The sequence below is a fragment of the Capricornis sumatraensis genome, chromosome 4 (assembly GCF_032405125.1).
Source record: "Capricornis sumatraensis isolate serow.1 chromosome 4, serow.2, whole genome shotgun sequence".
Taxonomy (NCBI): Eukaryota; Metazoa; Chordata; class Mammalia; order Artiodactyla; family Bovidae; genus Capricornis; species Capricornis sumatraensis.
Window position 1 is genome coordinate 150,913,640 of NC_091072.1, and position 10,398 is coordinate 150,924,037.

General features: G+C 45.9%; 1 protein-coding gene across 1 annotated transcript in view; it reads right to left on the reverse strand.

The window, feature by feature from the left end:
• The window catches only part of TULP3 (TUB like protein 3), a 29,147-nt gene extending 19,176 nt beyond the window's left edge, over positions 1-9,971 (reverse strand). Inside the window, exon 1 of the mRNA XM_068970771.1 lies at positions 9,916-9,971. Coding sequence (XP_068826872.1) covers positions 9,916-9,956 — 41 coding nt within the window. The 5' untranslated portion in view covers positions 9,957-9,971. The remainder of the gene's footprint in view (positions 1-9,915) is intronic.
• Positions 9,972-10,398: the final 427 nt, after the last annotated feature.

Below are 10,398 nucleotides of genomic sequence, written 5' to 3' on the forward strand. Positions count from 1 at the left end.
GTGAGCATGGGGAAAAAAATCATTCTATCTCGGAACTTCCCTGGTTGTCCAGTGGTTAAGAATCTGCCTTGCAATGCAGGGGACAAAGGTTTGCTCCCCGATGGGGAACTAAGACCCCACATGCTTCAGAGCTACTGAGCCCAGGCACCACAACTAGAGAGTCCTTGAACTGCAACAAAAGGTCCCGGGTGCCACAGCTAAGACCTGACTCAGCCAAATAAACAAACAGGTATTTTTAAAATGCTCTAAAAATCATTTTATTCCCTATAAAATACTAAAACCTTTCCAATGATGCCAAATTCTGAAACACAACTAAAATCCTCAAACATTTCTCTTATGGGCCTCAAACAGTGACGAAAACAGGTGTGTCTTTAATGCCTTATCTCAACACCACTAATTCCTTTCATCAAGCCTGGGCAAGATGGACAATTTAAATAAACAGTGTGGTATATTCAAAGCATTCTGACCTGAACCGAAGAGGCACTAAAAAGATGTTATATAATTGTAACATTTAGATCCCTTCTGTACTTCAAAAGCTACACTTTCTCTGAGCTCTAGTTTTAAATTATAACAGCAGAAATAATCAAGATTTTTATACACTTATAATAACTCTGAACTAGGATTTCTGGTCAAACTGTATTATGATCTTACTGAACTTGCATTCGTTGCTTTAATATTCTCTTTTCTTCATTTCAAACCAAGTTGTTGAATAGCAAGCCTAAACAAGCCTGGTTAGTAAATCTACACAAAACAAAACGAAGTTCTACAGAACAGAGAGAGAATCATTAACTCAGAGGGAAAGTTACCACTAGAGAAATGTTAACTCAGAGGGAGCTATCTGTTCAAGGTCAGAAAGTGGATGAGTGGACGAGCTAGAGTTCAGCCTCAGCCCCACAGGACCTGCCTCAGCGTTCAGACTGCACCTACCTCACAAATATGCAAATGGTCAGCAGAGAGTCTGGGATTTCATTATTATGGCACTTCAACAAGTCTGCCAAGAATCTTTTCAGTCAGAATGTCAGTTCATGGGTATTTTTAGGCAGCAGAATTTCCAAGCCAGTGAATGGATTTTGAAGATGCCCATGGGAGCAGCTGATCATAGGTTATAAATACTATTGGAAAAGGGTCATCAGATTTCATTGTGTCTGAACTGATCACGGTGTCAAGTACTTGGGTTGACAGCTATTAATAAAGCATTTTTCTCTAAGTCAACTGACAAGTACATTCACCTTGTCCAAATCCCAAATGTCAATACTGGAGGCTGTATTTTCACACACAGCGAGACCCAAGAGTATATCTGGCTGGAACAAAACATTGCTTCTGGGAGAAGGCACAAAGATCAAATTAAACGACCAGAAAAGACTCCACAGAAACCTACCCTGCCTCGTGCGGGAGAACTGTTAATATTCCGGGCTCAGCGGTCTGTTACTTGAGTGACTGCCACAATCTGGGACTAACTTAATTGAAGAGAGGGAACGAAAACCCATTTCCTAAGAGGCCCATTTAGAAGAGACAATCAGAGAGAAGGGAGAACTGCCCGGGGAGAGAGAGGCAGTGAGAAGGGAAACTTGGCAGCTGATGAGATGATTCATTTGGCCCCAGAGAACACAGTGAAGAAAACTGCTCCAGACGAAGAAGCCCTCTCCCTCATTCAGCATGTCCCAAACAACAAAGGCTTTAAAAAGCGTTCTTTTTAGTGAGCCCAACAGAAAGGTTATTTAGAACGAATGACTTGACGCAAAAGTTAAACTATCCATTTATTCCTCACAGATTTCAAAAAGGACACAACTGAGAATCCAAGTTCACGTCACCTCCTGCTGGGCTGTCCTTTTCTCAGGGGTTTCAGTTTCTCTCTGGTAATGTCACTTCCCTTCTCTCTCGTGTGAAGATCAGAGTACATTCTTCTGGACATCCCTGGTGGTCCAGCGGTTAAGAATCCACCTGTCACTGCAGGGGACAAAGATTCGATCCCCGGTCTGGGAAGACTGCACGCGGGGCAACTACTGAGCCTGCACTCTGGAGCCCAGGCTCCACAATGAGAAGCCATGGCAACGGCAAACACGCACCGCAACTGGAGAGGGGACCCCGCTCGCGGCAACTAGAGAAAGCCCCTAAGCAGCCAGGAAGACGCAGCACAGCCAAAACCCAAAGTGGCAAAGAGAAAGTACGTTCTTTTGCCTTAGGACAACAAGTAAATATTTCCACTCCCGTTCCACTGGATGAAATTAGTACTCACTAGTACTTTGCTATGGAGAAGACAATGGCACCCCACTCCAGTACCCTTGCCTGGAAAATCCCATGGACGGAGGAGCCTGGTGGGCTGCAGTCCATGGTGTCGCACAGAGTCGGACACGACTGAGCGACTTCACTTTCACTTTTCACTTTCATGCATTGGAGAAGGAAATGGCAACCCACTCCAGTGTTCTTGCCTGGAGAATCCCAGAGACAGAGGAGCCTGGTGGGCTGCCGTCTATGGGGTCACACAGAGTGGACACGACTGAAGCGACTTAGCAGCAGCAGCAGTACTTTGCTAAGATGTTTGATTTCTTCAACTTTGCTCTAAAAATAATCCAAATGTAATCAGTAGCAGCTGTTACCAGTTATGTGCATAAATGGCATCCAGAAATATCTGGAATGGATATTTTAATAGTAAGGGACAAAAAGAAGAGAAGAGATTAGAAGTCAAAAGCCCAGTTTTACGTCTAGACTTCACTTCTGACCACCTCATTTACCTGTCACACAACTTGGCTGTATCACACCTTTTCTGAGTCTTAATCTCCCCACCTATAACATGAAGACAGTGTCAGAAGCCCTGATTTCTGTAGAGCTCTGAAGCTCAGAAGACATCACATATGTGAAAGCTCTCTGTACTCTGCAAGGATACGCAAATGTAAACCATCATCATGGATTCCTTTATCTTGACAGATCTTCCCTCTCCGAAAGTACAGCTTATCAGCCTTCTTCAGTCAAAACATCTCCCTCTGCTTTGCCTCTGGCTTAAATAAGTATCAAATTGTCGTAACAAAATTACACTGAATTTCAATAGGAAAACAAATCAATCCTCTATAAACTTGCTTCATTCTAAAACTAAAAATCAGATGCAAACCATGAATTTATTGACTTTTTTTTCTAGCAAATCTAAGAACCAATGATTTATTTTTCAAGAAGCCTGTTTGAAAAATAATTTTCTTCCTACAAGCCTTATTTCTATACGTTAATTATCACACAGAAAAAAAGCTTGAAGCAACCATAGCTCATATTCTAAAAATATATCTTGCCCATGATCAATGCAGGTATCATTGTTTAGACTATCATCAGTTCAGTCACTCACTCGTGTCCGACTCTTTGCAACCCCATGAAACGCAGCACTCCAGGCCTCCCTGTCCATCACCAACTCCCGGTGTTCACCCAAACTCCTGTGCATGGAGTCGGTGCTCTGTCGTCCCCTTCTCCTCCTGGCCTCAATCCCTCCCAGCATCAGGGTCTTTTCCAATGAGTCAACTCTTCGCATGAGGTGGCCAAAGTATTGGAGTTTCAGCCTCAGCATCAGTCCTTCCAATGAACACCCAGGACTGGTCTCCTTTAGGATGGACTAGTTAGATCTCCTTGTAATCCAAGGGACTCTCAAGAGTCTTCTCCAACACCACAGTTCAAAAGCATCAATTCTTCAGTGCTCAGCTTTCTTAACAGTCCAACTCTCACATCCATACATGATCACAGGAAAAACCATAGCCTTGACTAGACGGACCTTTCTTGGCAAAGTAGTATCTCTGCTTTTTAATATGCTATCTATTGGTCATAACTTTCCTTCCAAGGAGTAAGCATCTTTTAATTTCATGGCTGCAGTCACCATCTGCAGTGATTTTGGAGCCCCAAAAAATAAAGTCTGACACTGTTTCCACTGTTTCCCCATCTATTTCCCATGAAGTGATGGGACCAGATGCCATGATCTTAGTTTCTGAATGTTGAGCTTTAAGCCAACTTTTTCACTCTCCTCTTTCACTTCCATCAAGAGGCTTTTTAGTTCCTCTTCACTTTCTGCCATAAGGGTAGTGTCATCTGCATATCTGAGGTTATTGATATTTCTCCCAGCAATCCTGATTCCAGCTTGTGCTTCTTCCAGCCTAGCATTTCTCATGATGTACTCTGCATAGAAGTTAAGTAAACAGGGTGACAATATACAGCCTTGACGTACTCCTTTTCCTATTTGGAACCAGTCTGTTCTTCCATGTCCAGTTCCAACTGTTGCTTCCTGAACTGCATATAGGTTTCTCAAGAGGCAGGTCAGATGGTCTGGTATTCCCATCTCTTTCAGAATTTTCCAGTTTATTGTGATCCACACAGTCAAAGGCTTTGGCATAGTCAATAAAGCAGAAATAGATGTTTTTTTGGAACTTTCTAGGTTTTTCGATGATCCAGCAGATGTTGGCAATTTGATCTCTGGTTCATCTGCCTTTTCTAAAACCAGCTTGAACATCCGGAAGTTCACGGTTCACGTATTGCTGAAGCCTGGCTTGGAGAATTTTGAGCATTATTTTACTTGCGTGTGAGATGAGTGCAATTGTGCAGTAATTTGAGCATTCTTTGGCATTGCCTTTCTTTGGGATTGGAATGAAAACTGACCTTTTCCAGTCCTGTGGCCACTGCTGAGTTTTCCAAATTTGCTGACATATTGAGTGCAGCACTTGGACAGCATCACCTTTCAGGATTTGAAACAGCTCAACTGGGATTCCATCACTTCCACTAGCTTTGTTCATAGTGATGCTTTCTAAGGCCCACTTGACTTCACATTCCAGGATGTCTGGCTCTAGGTGAATGATCACACCATCGTGATTATCTGGGTCGTGAAGATCTTTTTTGTACAGTTCTTCTGTGTATTCTTGCCATCTCTTAATATCTTCTGCTTCTGTTAGGTCCATACCATTTCTGTCCTTTATCGAGCCCATCTTTGCATGAAATGTTCCCTTCAATGAAACTAAGCAATGCCGTGTGGGGCCACCCAAGACGGGTGGGTCATGGGGGAGAGGTCTGACAGAATGTGGTCCACTGGAGAAGGGAATGGCAAACCACTTCAGTATTCTTGCCTTGAGAACCCCATGAACAGCATGAAAAGGCAAAATGATAGGATACTGAAAGAGGAACTCCCCAGGTCGGGAGGTGCCCAAAATGCTACAGGAGATCAGTGGAGAAATAACTCCAGAAAGAATGAAGGGAAGGAGCCAAAGCAAAAACAATACCCAGTTGTGGATGTGACTGGTGATAGAAGCAAGGTCCAATGCTATAAAGAGCAATATTGCATAGGAACCTGGAATGTTAGGTCCATGAATCAAAGCAAATTGCAAGTGGTCAAATAGCAGACATTCTAGGAATCAGCAAACTAAAATGGACTGGAATGGGTGAATTTAAATCAGATGACCATTATATCTACTACTGTGGGCAGGAATCCCTTAGAAGAAATGGAGTAGCCGTCATGGTCAACAAAAGAGTCCGAAATGCAGTACTTGGATGCGATCTCAAAAACGACAGAATGATCTCTGTTCATTTCCAAGGCAAACCATTCAATATCACAGTAATCCAAGTCTATGCCCCAACCAGTAACGCTGAAGAAGCTGAAGTTGAATTGTTCTATGAAGACCTACAAGACCTTCTAGAACTAACACCCAAAAAAGATGTCCTTTTCATTATAGGGGACTGGAATGCAAAAGTAAGAAGTCAAGAAACACCTGGAGTAACAGGCAAATCTGGCCTTGGAATACGGAATGAAGCAGGGCAAAGGCTAATAAGAGTTCTGCCAAGAGAACGCACTGGTCATAGCAAACACCCTCTTCCAACAACACAAGAGAAGACTCTACACATGGACATCACCAGATGGTCAACACCTAAATCAGACTGATTATATTCTTTGCAGCCAAAGATGGAGAAGCTCTACACAGTCAGCAAAAACAAGACCGGGAGCTGACTGTGGCTCAGATCATGAACTCCTTATTGCCAAATTTAGACTTAAATTGAAGAAAGTAGGGAAAACCACTAGACCATTCAGGTATGACCTAAATCAAATCCCTTATGACTATACGGTGGAAGTGAGAAATAGATTTAAGGGACTAGATCTGATAGATAGAGTGCCTGATGAACTATGGATGGAGGTTCGTGACACTGTACAGGAGACAGGGATCAAAACCATCCCCATGGAAAAGAAATGCAAAAAAGCAAAATGGCTGTCTGAGGAGGCCTTACAAATAGCTGTGAAAAGAAGAGAAGTGAAAAGCAAAGGAGAAAAGTAAAGATATTCCCATTTGAATGCAGAGTTCCAAAGAATAACAAGGAGAAATAAAAAAGCCTTCCTCAGCAATCAATGCAAAGAAATAGAGGAAAACAACAGGATAGGAAAGACTAGAAATTTTTCAAGAAAATTAGACTATCGTATCCCACCCTAAAACTAAAATCATCACATTTTAAGAATAGTAAATGAGGGACTTCCTTGGTGGTCCAGTGGTTAAGATGGTGCTTCCAACGAAGGGGGCATGGGTTCAATCACTTGTCAGGGAACTAAGATCCCATATTCTGCGTGGTTCAACCAAAAATTAGAAAAAAAGAAAACTTAAGTAGCAGAAAAAAAAAGTCCAAACTTTTAAAAGTAGCACAAACAAATAAAAAAATCCAACATGCCATAAATTCAAGACGGTATTTTTCAATGTATGGGTCACAGAATGATCCCTGGATATTTGTTAAGAGCTCACATTCCTGTGCCTCAGCCAAGTTCTATCAAATCAGAATCACGGAAATCAGCACTGTGACAAGCAACGTAAAAATTCTGACATACTCACTTGTTTACAAAAATAAATACATAAATAAAGAACAGGAAAGGAAAAGATGAGATTATTTAATATACAGAAAATCTTTAGAAGATCCCCCTAAGAAACCTACCAATGACCAAACTGAGTGACATCAGAGACAACAAGAAGACATACTTTTCAGCGAATGTAGTTTTGTACCTTTTGAAATTTGTTACTGAAATGTTATTTTATTAATTTGGTATAAATCATTAAGGGAATCCGAAGAAACCCTGTTATTTCAGAGGAGAAAACTGAAGCCAGACAAGTAACTGAGGGGCTCCAGGTGGCACTGAGAGGCAGTGAGGAAGCTGGGACTGGAGCTCAGGAACCCAGCGGGAGCCTCCAGCACTTGCCCCACCTCAGTGCCTGGTGGTAAAGCAGAAACGACCCCCTGATAAACACTAGGGCACTACTCTCATCACCTTCAGAACAGGGGTCTCCCAGAGGTCCGGTGCCGCCTATGATACAATCCCTTTATTCCAGAGACCCTTCCTGCTAACCACGAGTGCTGTCACAGCAGTCCTAAGGCAAACGGTCAGCAATGACAATCCTCATTATCAGGACTCATGACAAGTACTAAGAGTTAATAAAGACAGCATATCCACCAGCATGTGGACAGGGTGTCTCTTCTCAAGCATCAGTGGAGTCAAGCTTTAACCAGGCCAGGACAATGCTGTAGGCCATACTAACCACAAGAACGTCTGGCGAGGCAGCACAGACTGAAAGCATCTTCCTAAGGAACGGAGCATTTTCCAAAGGAACTGGCTCAGAGGAAATAAAGGAAAGCGGACCACAGAAGTCTCAGTTTGAAAGAAGCCTTAGCAATTTCACTGTTAACTGTACTCAACATACCTAAGGGAATTATCAAGGCCCCTTCCAGGCCTCAGACCCAGGTTCAATCCCTGGGTGAGAGAGATCCCCTGGAGAAGGGAATGGCGACCCACTCCAGTATTCTTGCCTGGGAAATCCCATGGACAGAGGAGCCTGGGGTCGCAAAGAGTTGGACGTGACTGAGAAACACACACACACACACACACACACACACACACACACACACACACACACACATATCCAGTCCTCAAATCCTCTAATACGGAGAAGGAAGGCAGCTTCCACTCTTCCTCTAAGCAACTCAAGCATGCTTTCCCTCTTGGTAAGAAGAGATGTTAACTTTTTCTTTCAGTGGGCACAAAGGCAGGGGAAACAGCACAGTTTCCACAGGAAAGAATAAGAGAAGCTGGACATGAAAATTATTCCAAAGAAAGTCTGAGTCTCTCTGCTTGGGAAGGAAATGTATTACAGGGGTTATTCTTGCTTTCCTAGGTCTCTATGAAGTCTTCATATTCGGAGAAATACATGCATGAGGGATGTCAGTCAGTAGGCTTTTACTATAGCTCTTGATAATGCCCAGATACACTGTAGTCTTGCATTAGTTAATCTAAGCATATTCAAGCACTGGGTAAGTCTGTTTACCAACAATTAGCTCATCCGATGAAACACCTGAAAAAGAGAGAAGGTGAAAGAGGATAACAAGCCTGGCCCAGACATAACCCCCAGCCACCACTACTGGCTGCATTTCTGAAGAAAAACCATGGCATATGGACAAACCAGAGACTAGGACTTCCGTAGTCAGCTCTGGGTCACCAGGGCACATCACACGGAGCAGCCTCTCCCACCGTATCTTCAATCCTGTATCAGGAGCACAAAGCCAGGGAGGCTCAGGTTCCAGCGCTGGCCAAGCACTGCTGTCATCTCCAGGGGAATCTATAGCACAAGCGCCTAGCTCAGCCAACGAGCTGAGAGTGCTGCTTCAAATTCCATCTCCAGTTTCCACTAAACAGTTCAGATACAGGAAAAATGTTCAGCGTATTTGCTCATAATTTTTCTACTTTGTTGAAAATAACTCTGGGGAAACGGTCTCATCACTCAAAAGAAGAAAAAGAAAAAAAAAAAAAGAGTCAGATGAGACTTTAAAAAGTCAGATGTTATCCTTCACACTGAAAAGTGTTCATACCAAAAACTCTATCCATGTATCTCATCAAAAACATACAAAACATACAACGTGAAGCCAAAAAAAGCAAGAGGCTTTCATTCCACTCCCCTCTCGGCAACAAGTCAGATAACCAATGACAGAACATAGGGCAGGAGAAACATTTGGTGACTCACACATTCCTCTTCGAAGTCAATTTTCAGATTAAAGAGCTGATTTCTCTGGGAAGACAGAGAGGGACAAACTTGACAATTATCCCTTGAAACTTCAGGTCCAAAGAATTAAAAACCGTTTTGCCTCTTGGTCTCTCAAAGTCAATTCCATTTCTTTTTCCCCCAAATCATGAGTCACACCAAACATCTGGTAGCCGGGAAATTTACTGCCTTAAATCCATTCACTTAAGATTGACCGGATAGCCACGGCAGAGCGAGCACCACCCGAATTCAACGGATGAGGCTGAATTTTAACTGGATCTCCTCCTTGGGCGTCCATATTTATACTTGTAAATGTCGGTTCTTCTCTCGACTTAAGAAAGCAAAAAGCAGTGAACCAACTTCACAGAGCGCTGCTCTCACGTAAATAAAACCCGATGAAACAGAAAAACGGGTGTTGTCGGCGCCAACGCCTCTCGGGAGATCAGCTTTTGAGTCGTTTCAGCTGCTGACCCAGGGCAGGGTCGGCCCGGCTCCGGACGCACGCCGGGTGGTACCGGGCAGCAGGCGGGCGCGGGCCCAGGCGAAGCCGTGATTCCACCCCGCCTGTCCACTAGTCCGCCGGCGGGCCCCGGCCGAAACGCCTGGCCCGGCCTGCGCTGACTGCCCGGAGAGCCCGCCCTGGGCCGGGATGCCGCCGCCCCCACAACTGCTGGCCCCCGGAGCCACCCGGCACCCCCGGCCCAGGCCGAGCACCCCCTGACTGACGCGTTCTGACGAGGCCGGACCGACCCCGCGGATCCCGGCGCGACTGGACACGAGCTGGCCCTCGGCGTGGGGGCCCCGCGCCCCCCGGCCCAGCCGCGTCCCCCTCCCCTCGGCGTCCAGCCCAGACCTCCACGGCCCTCTTGGGTCTCCGCCCGCCGCCATCGCTCCTGACCTGTCCCCGCGGGGGCCCGGGCGGCGGAGCGACGACTCCATCCTGCCGCACCGCGAGCGCCGACCGCTTGCACACCCGCAGCAGCTCCTGGCCAGCCTGGCGCAGCCGCCCCGCCCCGCAACCGCACCCCGCATTGTCACCACCGCCCATTGGCCCGCGATCACGCCGCTCCGCGCCCATTGGCCAACGCACGCCCGACGCTCCGCGCCCATTGGTCCACGCGCCCGCCGCTCCCACCGCCTCCGCGAGTGGGTTTCTAGGGGCGGCGACGCCGCTGGAGGGTTGCTAAGGGCCGGTTGCTACGCGCCGCTGGGTGGGAGCCGAGGTCCACACCCTAGTTGCGGCCGGGCGCCCCGGCTGCCCGCGCTCCCCTGTAGCCAGCCCCGCGGCTGTCAGTACTCAGAGACCACCCAGGGCGCTTCCTGGGGGCCGCCCTTCCGATCCCGAGACTTTCCCGGAACCACACTTGCCAACCCAGCAGTC